An 18,678-nucleotide genomic window follows, 5' to 3' on the forward strand; every position below is an offset into this window, starting at 1 on the left:
TTTAAAGGAGAAAAAAATAACAAACACTGAGGGTTGCTAATTTATTATGAACCCCAAGTGAATAGAGTGTTCAGATTTTACCCCAGGCCAGAGCACCTGTGACTGTGTAGTGGTGTAGAAATGGATTTTATATTACAAAAGTTAAAGTCTATCCATTTTACTGTATATGTGTTAATGATGCAACTGCTAAAATCAGACAAAATAAAATCTCAATATCAACTCCAAAAAATTTTTCGAGTCATAAATTTAAAGATTGATTGAAAAGTCAATATTGTGCCACAAAATCAATGCTTTTTAATTGGTTTGATGTATTCCCTTACAAAATGTGATATTTACAGCCAACCATACATCTGTTCTCACCTCTTTTACACACTGTCGGACTGGGGGGATCCAGGCCCACTTGGGCTGAAGCATCAGTGCCCCCCTCTACCCCCTGGGCCCCACTAGTATGGGCCCCGACCCAGCCACAACACTGTTCCTACCCCCTTCCCCCACCAGCATGTATATTCTGTTCTCAGCGATTGGGGCAGGCTCATGGGGTCTGGGCTGTTGACCCTGCTTCTACACCTTATTTTATGTTTTTGACCTTTAAGAGTCACTCTGCTGACTGCAAGCTGTATGGCTCCATTTCTGTTTGCAAGGTCTACTTGTTAGGGGTAACACAGTTGCTATTTTGCTGTGAAGTTTTGGCTTGCTGATTTTACATTTAATCAGACTTCAGGAGGACAGCTATAGTAATGTTTAGCTTAAAGGAGAAGGAAACTGTAAATTATTAAGGGTTGCCAAATGTTAGAAAAGAAGTTGCAGAAAGACAGTCATTCCATGATGGGGACTGAAAAAAACCCCAGGCTGGTGCAGTTTTCTGCTAAAAGAAACAGGACCCAGGTTATTAGGTAAGTGATTACAATCACAAGGAGGTGCCTAACATTTGACACCCTCAGTGATTTACACTTTTCTTCTCTTTTAATATGGCAAAAGAATGGGGAGCTACGGATACACAGAAAAGGCATGCTTCTTAATGAAATGGGCCATTGACCCTGGAGAGCTGGGGATAAGTTTCATAAGCCTGATGTGGCAGTACCAAAGTTCAGAACATCCCTTTACAATTGATAGTATATTGGGATTTCTACTCAACATTTAGGTTGATCAACATGCAGGATCACTTTTAGGTACCACTGTGCCCAGGGCAAAGATCTCATTGTTGGGCCTCCAGACCTACCTATAATATAATAAGGAAGGCAACAAAGAAAGCAAATGAAAAACTATTTTGCTTATTGCTTAAAATTAAAAGCAGAACTGTCACAACCCATATTACAAGGGACTCCACAAATGAAAAAAGCCTTACTCTAGAAACATCTATCCCAATAAAAAGTTAAAGAAATAGAAATTACTTTTGTGGTAAAGTTATTCTAGTTAATTAAAAGGATGCTCTTGAATAATCATGGGTCCTGCTTGTCCTGGTGGAACTTGGGTAACTTTTCATATACAAATGGACCTAATGCCATGGTTCAGGAACACTGTTGATGGTTTCTTTAAAACATGGGTAGTGTAGTGCTGCTCTATTATAAGTAATGGTTGTTTGTAGCACAGGGTGCAATAGTCATAGTTTAATATGATGCAATATATTTCATGTCATGTAACTTTTTCATATGCTTCACACAGAGTTCAGGGCTGTTTATGGAGTAGGCCCACACTGTATCTATACTCAGGACCGCCATCAGAAATCGCATGGCCTCATACGACAAAATTTCCTGGGTCCCCTTGTCTGCGCCCACCGCAAGCCCCACCTACAGGTCCGCCCTCCCCACCACACAGTAAAAAAACAAAAAAAAAAATATTGGTGGCTAGGGTTCCCACATGTTAATAAAAAATAAAAAGATATTGGTGGTCAGGGCCCCCCATAAAAAAACATTTGTTGCCAGGGCCCTCCCATTAAAAAATATTGGTGGCTAGGAGCCCACATGAGAAAAAAAAATTGGTGCCCAAAATTGGTGGCCAGGCCCCCCCCCACATTATAAGAAAATTGGTGGCCAGGGCCCCATAAACGTCCATGCCTTCCCGAAGTCAGCAGCTCTCACAAAGATGGGGGGCCCAGATAATCAAGTAAGTGTGGCGTGGCCGAGCCCCCTACAACTCTCCACCCTGTTCCCCCCGATGGCTGCCCTGTCTATACTATAAGGATTATATTTGCTGTTAATAAACACATTACAACCCTTCTACTTATAGAACTTTTATTGGGTTTTTTTGGGTATGAAATGTGCTGTGTGGGTGTCTGCCATTTTGGGGAGAAAACATTCCATTTAAATGTATGTATATAAATGTAAATGTATCCATTCATGAGCATGTTTCTTACTTTGCTCAGGACTGTTTATGTGCTTTGATTTTTATTTCAGAATGTCTGTATGCCTGGCAAAAAGATTCTGTTTAATAATAGCATCGCACCTGATATTGTATATATTAATTGTACACACTCCTGGGTTTGTGGAATATTAGATTATTTTTTTTTGGCAGGTCTCCTCTCATTTCCCCTGAGGACTGAGGCACATCCCCAAGAATCGCCAGTGTTCTGGAATGTGGACAAGAGTGATCAGCTTTCATCACAAGTTGTTATATTTTTGCCACACATGGCCAAACATTTCTAGCCATATTCTTTTTTTAGGCATTAGTTTCCCTTTAATGCAATAGATTCTGTCAGCAAAATATGTTATAATTAAGATAATGGGCTATTGAAGGAGACAGATAATCAGGGAGCTGTGATGAAATATGACCAGTAAAGCATGCAGAATATATACTAACTAATATCTGATCTGATTACATGTATAATTATCTTTAAAGTAGCTATTATATATTGTTTGGCAAACATATTGGCTTCTGCAAACCATAACATCATATTTGTGTTTCTGGTCCCTACTGCTTCATTGTCAGAACAGCCAGTAAACCATGATCAAACTGAGCAAAATACAGATAATAGAATAGAATAATAATGTGTTGTAGGTGTGGCACAAGTAAAATGTAGATAACTATATAGAGAATGTGACCAACTTTTATATTTATGTATTTTTACTATGGGAAGAAGGTTTGGAAAATAGTATCATGAAAGTTAGTTTGTGTTCAATTTAGTAGAAAAGAATTAAGTGGGTGAGAATGGTTACAGAAGAAAAGCACAATGATGTGTGCTATATTTATCCAGACAGAAGTTCTTCTGCATTTTTGTATGTAAATGATTCATTCAAGCAAAAGAAAAAGTATGTATTTCAGGACCCCGGACAGCAGCTATCGTTCCTTCTATGAATTAGGACCCTGCAGTTTTGCCTTCCCACACACAGCACAAAGCCATGCCCATAAGGCTGTCCTGATATATCAGCATATACACACCTTGCTCTGACATGTGTTTTCTTTCAGATGCTCGTAGCTCTATTATAATTCCAAACTACTGGTGAGGAGTGAGGCAGAGGTGTTGTCCAGTGCTTTTGGAACCTTAAGGAGTACAGTTTAAAGGACATGCATGGAGCTTTGTAGACACATCATTTCTTCTGCTTATTCTAACAAATGGAATATATCTGCAGAGCAGTCAGCTGTTTGGAAGAATGGCACACACAAAACATCAGAGAATATGTCTTTTCACACTTTCGGGCAGTGAAACGGCAAGTAAAAAGAATTAAATATTTTCTTTCTTTCCTGATGAAATTATGAAGTCATTAAATGGCAGTGAACTTGTGCCGGAAAGTGGAAAATGTGATAAAATGTGCATGTATCATAATGAAATGGAGTGAACGTCTGACTGTAATTTGAAATCATGCTGGGGCAGAGCAAATCAAAAACTGCAAATGAATTTTCTTCTTCACCTATATGAGTATTTTTTTCTCATATACAAATAATAATATTGAGCACTAGGAGCTTGATTTGAATTAACTCCATTCTCCAATCAAATTTGTTGCTGCTTAAAGCCGGCTGAAGATTGCCACTGCTCCTGTGATTTTCTTTTCGTTGTTGCTGAGCTTGTAAGGATGGCTTGATCTTCAATGGACTTGTGAGTGTACTTGTTTTCCTTCTGCAAACAAAAGGAGATATAAAAAATAAATTTTCCATTCCCCCTCATGGAAAATTTCTCTATATTCAATGTAACAGTCAACGTGTGGCATGCAGATCTAGATGTGGGAAACTCAGATTTAAGCCTCCGTGCCCTGACTGGATTGCTTCTATCTCTGCTCATCCTGTCTACCCTTCTGGGCAACACTCTTGTGTGCCTAGCAGTCATCAAGTTTAGGCATCTACGATCAAAGGTAACCAACTTCTTTGTGATTTCTTTGGCAGTTTCAGACCTCTTTGTGGCGTTGTTGGTGATGCCCTGGAAAGCAGTCACCGAGGTTGCTGGGTTTTGGGTTTTTGGTGACTTTTGTGACACTTGGGTTGCCTTTGACATCATGTGCTCTACTGCATCCATCCTCAATCTCTGTATTATCAGTCTCGACAGATACTGGGCCATTGCAAGCCCATTCAGGTATGAAAGAAAAATGACACAAAGGGTGGCTTTTATTATGATTGGTGTAGCCTGGACTTTATCTATCCTGATATCATTCATACCCGTTCAGCTTAGCTGGCATAAATCCCATGAGGCTGATGAGGAACTTAATGGCGTAAATCACACAGAGAATTGTGATTCCAGCCTGAATAGGACATATGCCATATCCTCTTCACTTATTAGCTTCTATATACCCGTTGTTATCATGATTGGTACATACACCAGGATCTACAGAATTGCTCAAACCCAAATAAGGAGAATTTCTTCTTTAGAAAGAGCTGTGGAGCATGCACAGAGTGCTCATCCCGACTGTTCTAATGAAAACTCATTAAAAACTTCCTTTAGGAAGGAGACCAAAGTACTAAAGACCTTATCCATCATCATGGGGGTCTTTGTTTTCTGCTGGCTTCCATTTTTTGTCCTCAACTGTATGATTCCTTTTTGCCATATGAATCTTCCAGGTCAAAATGAACCAGAGCCCCCATGTGTTAGTGAGACTACATTTAATATATTTGTGTGGTTTGGATGGGCCAACTCATCACTGAACCCTGTTATTTATGCTTTCAATGCTGACTTCAGAAAAGCCTTTACTACAATCCTAGGATGCAATAGATTCTGCTCAAGCAACAACGTAGAGGCTGTAAATTTCAGCAATGAACTAGTGTCCTACCACCATGACACAACTTTTCAGAAGGATATCCCTGTCACTTTCAATAACTCTCACCTCCCCAATGTCGTGGACCAAGACCAGGAAGTCTTAGAAGGGACATGTTTCGACAAAGTATCAGTTCTATCTACTTCACATGGGACCAGAAGTCAAAAGAATTTGCATTTGCCTGCTGGTGTTCAGTTTGAATGCGAGGCAGAAATTACTTTGGAGACTATTACCCCATTTACATCTACTGGACCCCTCGAATGCCTCCCACAGTTAGTTGCTGATGAGGATAGACACTATACTACAAAACTCTACTAGACCAAGCAATTGAAGCTGCCTATAACGCATTTGTTACAAATACTGTCATAGTGTCTGTTAGCAACATAGAATCTATAATAAAATATGTTTATATGGATACAAGCTCACTGGTAAGATAAGAAAATAGAATTGAATGAATGCATTATTTCTCATAACAATTACTTTACAAATGGTTGGATAGATTGGACATCATTGGACTCATAAGCAGTATCTAGTTGTGCCTATTTAAATCTAATGTGTGCATGACTGCAATAATAACACTCAACAGTATATAGGTTGACTGATGAATGATTACACTCAGGGATCCAACTCAATCTGTTGTGCTGGTGTATTTTGTGAGTGTATATAGCTAAGGTACATCTGTACATCTTACATTAGGGGGCACATTTACTAAGCTCGAGTGAAGAATTCGAATGATAAAAAATTCGAATTTCGAAGTATTTTTTTGGGTACATCGACCATCGAATGGGTCAAATTCGATCGAATTTGATAGAATCGAATGATTCGAACGTTTCGAAGTAAAAATCATTCGACCATTCGATAGTCGAAGTACAGTCTCTTTAAAAAATACTTCGACTTCATACTTCGCCACTTTAAACCTACCGAGGTTCAATGTTAGGCTATAGGGACCTTCCCCAGCACTTTTCTAACATTTTTTGATCAAAGAAAAATCCTTCGATCGATCACTTAAAATCATTCGAATCGTTCAATTCGAAGGATTTTATCGTTCGATCGAACGATTTTTACTTTGATCGAGCAAAGCATTTGCGCTAAATCCTTCGAATTCGATATTCGAATTCTAAGGATTTAAATTAAATTCGAGGGTTTATTTACCCTCGAAATTCGACCCTTGATACATGTGCCCCTAAGCTTTATATTCACCAATAATGCTAAACCTTCCAGTGGCAAGATATTATTCAGCACATTACATTTTTAAATTGAAGCCATATAGTCTATGAAATAATTCAGAATCCATATGAAATGTGATGGGCTTTCTATTATATCATTATTCAAGCATTCTTGTCACAGCTTCTGATCTTTATTCATAAGTGAGCTTTAGTAGTGCCTGTACTGATCAATCATTCATAAAAACTCTTTTGCTTGGAAATAAAAAAAAGCTACCCTATTCTAACCTCCAATGTAAAAATTGTACAGTAGATGCAGTTGTATAATATAACCGATGATACTGCCATTACACAACTTTCATCATACAAAAGTTTCCTCTTCATTTTCATTTTAACAATGTGTTTATTATTTTCATAAACAAGTCAATAATAGAGCAGTGCATATACAAAATTCCAAAATACTGAATGTAGAAGTATACAAATATAATAACAAGTAATGATCTTCATGAACAAACTAAGAGCAATAAAAATTGCCAAATTTACATAAGAGCAAAGAAAAATACATGAAATAAAAGCATCAAAGCACTTAGAACATAAAATGGGAAATAATTAGACAATTTCCAGGAAATTATTTGACCCTCAATCTCCTTGCTCAGATGATCTTAGAAATCCCAATTTAGTCAACAATTCCTTTTGGCTTTATCAAATAAATCTAGATATCTGGAGAATAAAAAGAATAGGAGGATTTTTCTTTCTCAAAACTAAATCTAAAAGCTTCTTGGAAGCATAACTGACCTAGAGAAACAAGAACTTCCTTTAAGGTAGGGACTTCCTTCTGAATCCAATAAAGAGATATAAGTTTCCACGTAGCAATTATGAAAAGGTGTAATAAATTCAAAATCTCTTTCTCTAATTTCAAGGGTGAGCTGTCAAAAAAAGCTATCTCCTTCAATTAAATCTAACAAAGCAAACATTGGATATACAGGTCTGGGACCTGTTATCCAGAATGTTTGGGAACTGGGGTTTTCTGGATAATGGATCTTTCCATAATTTGGGTCTTCATGCCTTAAGTCTACTAGAAATTCATTTAAGCATTAAATAAACCCAATAGGCTGGTTTTGCTTCCAATAAGGATTAATTATATCTTAGTTGGGATCAAGTACAAGCTACTGTTTTATTATTACAGAGAAAAAGGAAATTATTTTTAAAAATTTGGATAAAATGGAGTCTATGGGAGACAGCCATTCCGTAATTCGGAGCTTTCTGGATATCGTGTTTCCGGATAAGGGATCCTATACCTGTAGTTTGATTTTCCTCTCTAAGCTAAGGGAGAGAAACCTTTTCAATTTCTCCCATAACTGAGAGATTAAAGGGCATGACCAGAAGTAATGAAACATATCAACATTCTCAGCCTCACATTTAAGGCAATAAGAGCTGTTATTAAGATGATCAACTTTTTTTGTAACAGGAACCATAACCCTTATGTTTTAACTTAAAATGTTGCAGTCTCCAATTCTCAGCTCCCAATCTAATATTGTAACTGTTGAGAGACTTAAGACATAAATTGAACTGATGTAATAGTATAATCCAGTAACTTTGACCAGCAACTAAAAGTTTCCTCTTTATGCATGTGCATACACATCTGCTGTGTAAGTTTTACTTTCCTCTCTGGTTTTTATAGACAATAATGCTCACGATATCAGAGACAATGAGTCACCCCCTCGCTTTGCTTTATCTGTTTAGCCAATCTGTATGTCATTTAGAAAACACTTAAAATGTCTTTTGCATTTCCAGGCCTGTAGCGGTAGCCTAATGATATAAACTTATGACTTGCAGAAAAAATCTTGTTTTACATTTTATTAAATCGTAAAATGACAACTTCATATGATAATATATATCATCTCTTAAACTCTGCTTAAGATAAGCAGCTGCGTGATTAGGTAGTTATTCAGTCTAAGATCTTATTAACAATGTTGACATGTTCTTAGAAATAGTCTGGAAGCATTTTTATTAAAGGGGAAATTATTCTTGACTTGATGCTTATCAAGTCAAATACTGGTGTAGGATACGAGGCAAAATGATATCCTGATGGTGATGGGCAATAGAAGCTGTACAAACCCACCTGATGCAGAACCTCTAGGGTATCTAAGTTCCTTTTGCACAGTTGCACCCTATGTATCAATATGAATGCAATTGTGTGTTTTTTCAACCCAGGTGCAAGTTGCAGCTGACATTTTCAGAGTGGAAATTAGATCAAATTCACTTGGTGGGATTTTTTGCCATGTTGCTCCTATTGACACAACCCGCTGTGGGAACCTGGCATTACTGAAAGGATGGCAGTAACTCTAGGGTTCCTGAGCGTCAGTAGGTGCATTCATCCATGGGAGCAGACTGGGCACATTTAATGCAACTACAAGTGCAAAGAGGGTGTTTAAAAGCAAGTACCGTTTATAAAAGGCATCAGTACATATGGAATTTGTGTCCATTTTAGCGCTACCACACTTGAGGCTGCATCTTCCAATATGTTCTATGGCAATTAGGGAATTGCTTGTTCTAACCCTGGTGTGAACATGACCATTACCCTGTTATTAATAAATATAAAGCAGTAATATAACAATCTATATCCCAATGTATACAGATATCAGGGAAATGATGGTGAAAATTATGGGAAATTATGAGGTGTATTGTAAAAAGATACACGTTGGCAGAAAATGGACACGCCTATGACTAAGCGCCGGAGGTTGCGAAACGAGTAAGGTGGGATATGTGGGGTAGTATGTACTGAATACTTTTTTTAAATGTGAATATCAATAAATTGTCTTTGTTTTTACTCTGAGAGGCCTTGGGACATATATCTTTTTTGATATAAACCTTTTTGCAGTTTGATCGCCTTTGGAACTGGGGCGGGTCCCTTCGGCCAGGTTGAATAGTTACATGGACTCCCGATTCCTCAATTGATATAGAAAATGGATATGCACTAACCCTTTTAATTTGATGTGTTGGGTGAAGAGTTATATCTGGTTAATTGGCTTACAAATGTTTTTTTGTTCAATTTGCCTACCTCTAATAATATAAAATAAACACATTTCCAATATCTTTCTTTTTTTCGTAAACAGGTTGCCTTCTTGATCTGTAATATTGCTCTCTACCTCCACGTCATAGCTACCTGTTCAAAATGAAATGTGGTACCAGTCAAAACAAATGAATTAATGGTATTCTATGTTCCTCAGATGCAATTAAACCAACCAGTGTTTCAATGAAAGTGCGAAAATAGATTTGGGTCAATGCCAGAGATTCTATTTATTTAGCAGTCTCTTGCACCGAGATACTAAAGAGAATGTCGACTTTGTAATATTAGCACAATTACACTGTAGCTTGGCTTTAAACTGACACTTGAAGACAATGCAAATTGTATATGAATATTAGTCATAGGCCACAGACTGTGGTGAGGGAAGGTGTGGTATATCATATACATCATGTTGATAACCCTCTGTTACCTGTGCCTTAAAATGGCTTCATAGGATCCCTAAAACATTTGGTTTCAGATACCAATGACAAAGAAATGAAGGGCGCAACTTGCTATGCACTTAACAGGCACTTAACAGGTATATGTGACTTCAGTTTTTCCTTGTGTGTTTATCATCATTGGGTGCCTGTCAGGGAGCCGGGAGCTCCCTCCAGGGAGGTATTCAGCAAAGTCCAAAGTCCAGGCAAAGGGTCAGGAAATCAATCAGGAACAAGATTTTAGCAAATAAAGCTTCACAGGAAACCCAGGATACTATAAGGAAAGTAGTCCTATACTTGGGCGACATTCTGGCGTCTAGTTGGCGTTTTTATTTTGAATTTGGCGCCATTGTGACGTCATTGACGCCCTTGCGCCGACGTCGGCGCGCTGACGTCATCGCGCCGGCGCCGCTACCCACGTGGCGGCCATGGGCGCCGCCATTTTGGGAGCGACGCCGGCAAGGAGGGACGCGCAGCCCAGAGCTCTTGGACCTGCTCCGGGCGGCGATCGTGACAGTGCCATACCTCCATACCTGCCAACTACTCTAACCATACAATACTGTGGATAGTGCAGATCTGATTTTTAGCTTGAAAATGCGTGTAGGTGCAGTATAATGGAGAAGCATAAATGTAACCTGGGTTTCGAGCGATAATTTGAACTTTTCGGCCGTTTCTGACAATTCCTGCGGTTTTTTAATGCTAAATAAGGGTAAATCGTGGATTGTAGTTTGGTCGGAATTTTTTTATTTAAAACATCAGAAGAATTCAGATTTTTGATAAATAACCCAAATTCTACATAAAATGAATTTAGTAAGGATTAATTAAGCATGTTGCAGCTGTATCCTGATTTACAAGAATACGAGATATATTTGGCAGCATGTGGAGCAATAGGGGAGAATTAAATGTTATGATATGTTATATTTATCTCCTTTACACAAGTTTCTAGGAGCCTCTCTAGACTCTACAGAGCTGGGGAAGAAGAAATGATACAGTATTTTGACTTTTTCACAGAGAAAGGTGTAATTCAACCAAGCTACATGATAAAAAAAACTTTGCTATGTTTTTATACATACCATAGATTATGACTGTTGATTGGGAAGATTTTACTTATTTATTTGTGGTTATTACCATCCATGTCAATAGAAACCACGAGCATCTGATACCTATAGTGCTGCAAGAGAACAACTCTCTGCCAGGGAAGATCCCAAGGAAATCTGCAGTAACATTACAGAGGCTGCATTGTCAGGGAAGATTGAAATGGAGATGGAAAGTAACAGTATGGTCTCAGGTCCTCGCAGAGGATATCATTTGCATAGATTTATGCACATGCAGCATGGCACACGCGGCGCTTCGTATTCCGAAGTTGCCTCACAAGGAAAATTCGGGCAACTTCGGAATACGAAGCGCCGCATGTGCCATGCCACAGCCATTTTTTCATTATAGCCGGCGGAAGACACGGGGAAGCTGTTAGGGGAGATTAATCGCCACAAAGAAGAGGCGATTAGTCACCAAGCGACTAAATCTCCCCGATTCGCCAGGTGTGCCCTTCCCTTAAAGGGGACCTGTCACCCAAAAATAATTAAAAAATATTAATTATAAAAAAAAATAAAAATATTAAAAATCCTATTTTATCAGATTAGTCAAGGAAAATTAACTTTAATTACACTATATAAATTATTTGAATCTGGTTTCCTTCAATCTGGGATTTCAAAATTATAGCAAGCAGGCAGCAGCCATTTTGTGGACACTGTTATTAGGACAAGACTTGCATCATCTCAGAATCTTGTTTGTGTACCAGAATGGGGGACCCGATGTCCATCCCCATGCCCTGGTTACACAATTAAATGGTTAAGAGAACTGGGGGAATGTGGGGAGAGCAGTGACATCTAGGAAGTGCTGAATTGAAAGTGAAAGTAATTGTCTGCCCCACCTCTATGCCACGGGCATAGAGGAGGGGCAGAGAATATTTGATTGACAGCTGAGATTTTTAAATGAGCTTACAACAGCTACGAATGCTTAAATAAAAAATAGAAATTGGATTTCATGCTTAATTTGAAAAGGATTTTTATTATGCAGATTTTGTGTCTGGGTGACGGGTCCACTTTAAAAATTAGACATTACAGCAACAGAAACTTGCTCATCTTTACAAGGCTATAATGTGCTATCTGCAACTAAAGAAACAAAAATGACACCCTAATGCTAGACAGATAAGTCACTATTATCTCTTGTGGGTCTTTGACTATGGATTTTAATAAATAATACTAAACTTCTTTTGTGAACAACTCATTTTAAATGTACATTGTGACTACAGAGATTACTCTAAGATGTGACTGCTGCATATTTACTGTCATCAAAGTCTTCTAGTAACAACAGCGCCCATGTCTACTTTTCCTTATGTTCCCAATTATATCAAATGATGCATGGCTCATGCAAGGGGAAATTCAAAAGAGATTAGAACATGTAAAGTTAAACAAATGTCAGGGACCAGATGGTATTCATCCCATGGTACTTAGAGAGCTTAGCTCTGCCATTTCAGGCTTCATTGAGGTGCTGAGAGATTGGCGTATTGCTTATGTGGTGCTGCCATTCAAAAAGGGATCTTGTTCTCAGCCTCATAACTATAGGCTGGTCAGTCTGACATCAGTGGTAGGAAAGCTTTTCGAAGGGGTACTAAGAAATAAAATACTCAACTTCATTGCAAATCATAACACTATGAATTTGTGCCAGCGTGGTTTTATCTTGCCAACCAAATTTAATTACGTTTTATGAGGAGGTGTACAGGAACCTTGACTCAATCAATGGTAGTTGATGTGATATACTTAAGACATTTCCAAAGCTTTTGATACAGTACCACACAGAAGGTTAATGGTTACATTAGTGAATATTGACCTGGAAAATAGTATTTGTACTTGGACGGAGAACTGACTGAAGAATAGTTTACAAACAGTGGCGGTAAATGGAACATTTTCTAATTGGACCAGTGTTGTTAGTGAAGTACCGCAGGGCTCTGTACTAGGTCCCTTGCTTTCCAACTTGTTTATTAATGACCTGGAGGTGGGCATTGAAAGTACTTTTTCTATTTTGCAGATGATACTAAATTGTGCAGAACTTTAGGTTCCATGCAGGATGCTGCCACTTTGCAGAGTGATTTGTCCCTGGTCCCTGGTAAGGCCTCATCTGGAGTATCCAGTGCAGTTTTCGGCTCCAGTCCTTAAGTGGGATATAAATGAGCTGGAGAGAGTGCAGACAGTGCAATGAAACTTGTTGGAGGGATGGAATATTTAAATTATGAGGGTAGATTGTCAAGGTTGGGTTGTTTTCTTTAGAGAAAAGACAAAATTACTATTCATAAGTACATTAGAGGGCATTATAGACCAGTAGTGGAAGTTTTATTTTTCTATAAAATGGATCATCGGACCAGAGGCCATCCCTTTAGACTAAAAGGAAAATCATTTTTATTTGCAACAACATAGCTGCTTCTTTCCAGCGAGGACAGTGAGCTTGTGGAATGCACTGCTGGATGATGTGGCGAGGGCTGATTCAATGCATTTGTGGCTTGGATGATTTCTTGGACAAACATAATATCCAAGGCTATAGTGATATTAAAATCTACAATTAATATAGATATTGGTATATATAGTTTCAGTGTGTGTATGTACAATATGTGTGCTGGGTTTTATTTGGAGGGATTGAACTTGATGGACTTTGGTCTTTTTTCAACCCAACTGAACTATGTAACTATGTAATGTTACTGGGTAGTATTATTTTGCTATAATATATACTGTCAATGTAGTCTGCAGTGCTTTACAGAGATTGCTCAACGTTTAAATGAGTCCCTGTCCCAGTGGAGCTTAAGCTGGCCATAGATGTTGAGATTTTTAAAAGATCAGATCCTGATTGTGAGAACACGATCTTCTCAGAACGATCGTACGATCGTACGAATTTACCATCAACTAAAAAGACCAATTTGCCAGGAAAACAAAGGGGAGCTGCCTGCTTGTTCCTGCAAACATTGATAGATTGCACTGGGACCGACAAAGATTTTTTGACCTGGCCGATCAATTTCCTGACAGATGTCGGGCGAAAAATCGTAAGATGCACGATCGTTCGAATCCCACTAACCGCACGATAATTTAGAAGGATTGGTCGGTCTTCCCTAAAATCGGTCGTTCGGCAACAAGAATCGTCGCGTCTATGGGGAGCTTTACAGTCTAACACAGACATGCACAACCTCTGGGGTCAATTTCATCAGAAACCAATTAACCGGTCTGTTTGTTTTTGGCATGTGGGAGGAGACTGGAGTACCAGGAACAAACCCCCACATTACAGCCAGCATTGTAAAGGTTTATTTTAGGACTGGAAAGGTTTATTTCAGGTTTATTTTTAGAACTGGAAATGTGAAGTGAGATAACTATCTAATAAGTTCCACAGGGAAACAGACAGTTATAATGAAATGATGAAACAAATTAATTAGCACGCTATTTCAGTTTTAAAATTCATCCACCTATTTAATCAACTGGTTTAAATGAAGTGCTTTAAAAAAAGATACCTATATGTACTGAACAAATACTGCCTACTCTTTTGATAAGAAATCTATATATTCTTTTTTCTTATTTCACCGCCTCCCTATTTGACATGTGGCAGCCACACTGCATTATTACATCAGGTTCTCCAATTTAACCAGATTATTACACATTAGGGGGTAATATAATAAATAATCTCAAGTTTGCTACTTGTCTAGCAATTCATGGAAACCAATTGGCATGTAAAATTTACCACTCAGCTGTTACTAGATGTGGGCAAATTGAAGACTTTTATCACATTGCCCATGGGGTCTATAAACCCAATAAACTCCTCTTTGGGGGTCTCAGCTGACTCGCTAGCCTGAATGAACATCACTTTCCACTAAACTGTCACCTTGGAGTGGTACTTAGGCCAAATAAACTCTACCTCTGTGCCATGCCCCTTTTATTGACTCTATGGGGTATATTTATGAAAAAGGTAAGTTAGAGATCACCACAGTCCGCTAGAGTTAAATGCCGCCTCTCTCCATTCATTTCTTTGGGATTTTTAAAGGCGTATTTATCAAAGGATGAACTTTCACTTTCACCCATGATAAATACACCTTTAAAAATCCCATAGAACTGAATGAGGAGTGGCAGAATTTTACTGTTGCATACTGTGGTGATCTTTAACTTCACTCTTTGATAAATATACCCCTAAGTCGTAACAAGCAAAATGTTTTGCAAAGTTTCATCGCAAAAATTACGCCCATAGACTCCAATGGGTGAAACAAATTGTTCCCTACAAAAAAAATTTGACGCACCGCATAACGCATTAAATGTTATGCCCATAGACTTCAATGCATTTTGGCAAATTTTTGCCGTTTCACAAATTTTTTCAGAAGCAAAACTGGTCAGATTCACACATCACTAACTCATACCTTTGGCCCTTCTCCATTTAGATGTTTCATCAAAACATAACGAGGACAAAATTTAGGAGTAACTGCTGCCTACTGTCCTAAAGTCCAACTACCAATAACTATACCAAAGAAATTGTATTTACCACCTTACATACTTACACTTACCCTTTTTTAGGGTTGAGATACACGGGAAGATTTGTTGCCCGCATTTTTAAAAAGCTCGTCTAGGCGACCAGTCGCTCGGTAAAATACAGGCGAAGATTCCCATCGATTTTTCTTCTGAGCGGTTTCTATCCCAATATGCATTGTAAGACTATCTACGCCTATGGGGCGTACCACACTTCTATGGGTAGAAGGGGCGTACCGCAATGCATTATAGGTAGAAACGCTGCTTTATCAAAGGCTTTTTTTTTTTTTTTAAGTGTTGTCGCCGGAGTCTTTTTGTGTGGCGTTCTCTCCGAAACTTAGCTGGCGAATGATGACACATCGCGTAGTTGCTCGACCAAACAATTGAAATTCGCGCCCTTGAAATTATGTACATCCGACTTGACGCCGTAGAATCTACGTCTTGGCGTTCTTCCGTACGCGTTTCCACTGACGTCATGCCGTGTGCATACTATTGTGGCTTCTTATCTCCTCGTCTGTTTGCTACTGTCGATATTCTATACTTTTCAATTACTATGCTATTTCTCATCTATCGCTCCAAAAAGGGTCTCTGTGCGTTTTCAGGATACTGGCGCTTTCAAATAGCATTGTGTGCATAGTACCTAGCATTTTGCCCTTTTTCTTATGCTACAACAAAAAAAAACGACTTGTAACTCGATTTTTAAAAAACGCAGGCGCGTGTGTCTCAACCCTTACTGTCGTCTCTATTGTTGCCACCCAGTTACATGTCTAAAGACACATGACATGCAGATATGCCACAGTTTTCAGAGAGATCTAACCTCTGTCCATTCCTACTGCCCATTATTTAACTTGCAGGTGCCTAACAGCTTCTAGAGGTTGCTTTCCTGTCTGCACATCTGTAAGGGCTCTTACTGACGAGCGGTTGTAGCTGCGCTCCCCTGCATTCCGTTTTTCTGTGTTCAGCCGTAGGGGAGCTCAGGAATAGACGCATTAAGTTTTTTCCAATGGGGCTGTACTCACACAGGCGCGTGTAGGAGCTGAACGCAGGTTGAGACGCAACATGCTGCATTTTTCCTGCATTCGCCGCCTACACACGCCTGTGTGAGTAAAGCCCCATTGGAAAAAACGTAATGCATCTATTCCTGCGCTCCCCTGCGGCTGAACGCAGAAAAACGGAACGCAGGGGAGCGCAGCTACAACCGCTCGTCAGTAAGAGCCCTAAGGCGCACTGCACAAGTGTTCATGGTCCTCTGAAGGACTTTGGCAATTGCAAACCCCATTATGCCATTATTCATATATTTTTGCTTAAAATATTGGTCCTTCGCTTTTATAGACACAAAAATACTCTATGTAAACTGCTATGAACTCATCCTAAGAATCCTGAAAAAAATACTCTTAGCAGAAAGTCAGGCAGAGCTGTGAGTACTGGGTAATCAACAAGGGAATATGTGGATACATCCTATTATCATTACATTTTGTGAAGTAATAAATGCTTGCAACTGTTGCTCCAGGCTAACAACCTGCTCTGGCTGATACTGCCAAACCTTTCAATCCAAGGTGAATAAGACTGCTGTGTGCTTAAGAAGACAAATAATCCATTTTGTAAGAACAAACGCTAGTTCACAAAGGTACTAGAAAGGACAACAACGGCACATATCTTGTGTACATGTATTAGTGTACTATAGTCTCATTGTGCAAATTGTACTTTAAAAAGCAATAAAGCATGTTAAGTAGATGGCAGCATATTATCCTATTCACCACAATGCTCCCTGTAATTACCAGTGTATACAAGTGGGCAGCACATAAACGATGAATGATCTGCAACAACTGGATTAGATTGTTGGATGCATTGTACTTACTGTCCAGCGGTCTCTCGGCTATTATGGATATAAATTATGTTTAATCATGTACAATGCCAATGAAATTAAATTGTAAATAATTCTTTAAACTGTACAACAATTTATATAAATGTTTTTTTTACTTCTTTAGATGCTCTTAGCACTGAAAGCTCACATACTGCTTTACTAGGAAATTATAAGCACAGGAAGATAAATACAGTGCGGCAGATATTGTATTAAACTTATTCAGGTATAGGATTTCTTATCCAGACTGCTTATAGCCTGGGCATCTCCACATAAGGGATCCTTCTGTTATTTGGTTCACCATACCAAATGTCTGCTAAACAAAACTTTTAAACATTGAATAAACCCAACAGGATAGTTTTGCCTCCAATATAGATTCATGCAGCTTAAGGGCAGGACTACACGGCCGATTTCGCAGAGATCCGGACTGTTCCACTGAAAAACAGACAGTTTGTTATGTATAGGTATGTGTTGCTTAGTGTACTTGCATACCTTACAACATTTTGGAATGTTTTGACCATACCCAATTTTGTGGCCAAACACCCCTAAGTACCTTTTTCATTCAGTTTGAACATATTTCTGTGTTTTTTTCAGTTATTACAGTTGTGCTAATGAAGGTAAATTGCCCTTTAAGCTGTGAGTCTAACTTTTCCCAAGGGACCTGTTATCTTATATTGTTACAATTGCTTATTTGCTTATCTCGAAATTGTCACAAAAGTATCTCATCTGCTGCTGTGGCTGTTCTGGGCTCTCTGCCAAAAGCCAATTGAGTTAGAAACTTTCTTTCTTTTTCTGGCTGTTCAGTGCAGAGAAAAACTGGACTTTCCAGTACAAACGAGGGACTGCGGGTTGAGCTGTCAAAAGAGGGACTGTCCCTCCGAAAAAGGGACAGTTGGGAGGTATGTTAACTTGGCACTGCACAAGTACTTTTTGCACCCAGAAACCCAAGCTCTTCCACTTAAAAGAGGACTCCAATGTTAGGTAATAGTAATAGGATAACTAATGATATGGATGGTATCTGTAATGAAGTTTGTGCAGCCACCTTGTAGAGCTAGGGGTGTAATGGCAGAGTTTAATAGGATTTATCTCTCCGCATGATGTTGTTATGCTCAGGTTTGTGGCTCAACACAATTTCCCAGGCTGATATAACATATCTGTGTGGCTTAGTAACACATCTACAGCCATATTATTCTGTTAAAGAGCTTTGTGGAAGATTTGTAGCTTTGCACAGATGGTCGAAGTGACTCTTGTTTGACCTCTTGATCAGTTTAAAGGAATCATTTAGGATTATTTTCAGGTTTGTGCAGTCGGTGGCTGCCATTTACCAATACAGTTCAAGGTTGATTAAAATAAAAATCTGATGCTCTCTGATCTTTTCCTATGTCTTTGGAGTTAAAGGAATAAAAGCCTTTTAATTAAAAGAA

At 38.7% G+C, this 18,678-nt stretch overlaps 1 protein-coding gene across 1 annotated transcript; it reads left to right on the forward strand.

Annotated features, from left to right (window-relative positions):
• Positions 1 to 3,562: 3,562 nt before the first annotated feature.
• drd1c.S (D(1C) dopamine receptor S homeolog) lies at positions 3,563 to 5,890 on the forward strand. The gene has a single exon (XM_018228402.2). The coding sequence runs from the start codon at positions 4,098 to 4,100 to the stop codon at positions 5,493 to 5,495; it is 1,398 nt and encodes a 465-aa protein (XP_018083891.1). The 5' UTR covers positions 3,563 to 4,097; the 3' UTR covers positions 5,496 to 5,890.
• Positions 5,891 to 18,678: the final 12,788 nt, after the last annotated feature.

Source organism: Xenopus laevis, chromosome 7S, assembly GCF_017654675.1.
Source record: "Xenopus laevis strain J_2021 chromosome 7S, Xenopus_laevis_v10.1, whole genome shotgun sequence".
Taxonomy (NCBI): domain Eukaryota; kingdom Metazoa; phylum Chordata; class Amphibia; order Anura; family Pipidae; genus Xenopus; species Xenopus laevis.

Bases quoted from the DNA above. Each gene is read 5' to 3' on its own strand.
- drd1c.S (XM_018228402.2), top strand. From the start codon at position 4,098: ATGGAAAATTTCTCTATATTCAATGTAACAGTCAACGTGTGGCATGCA.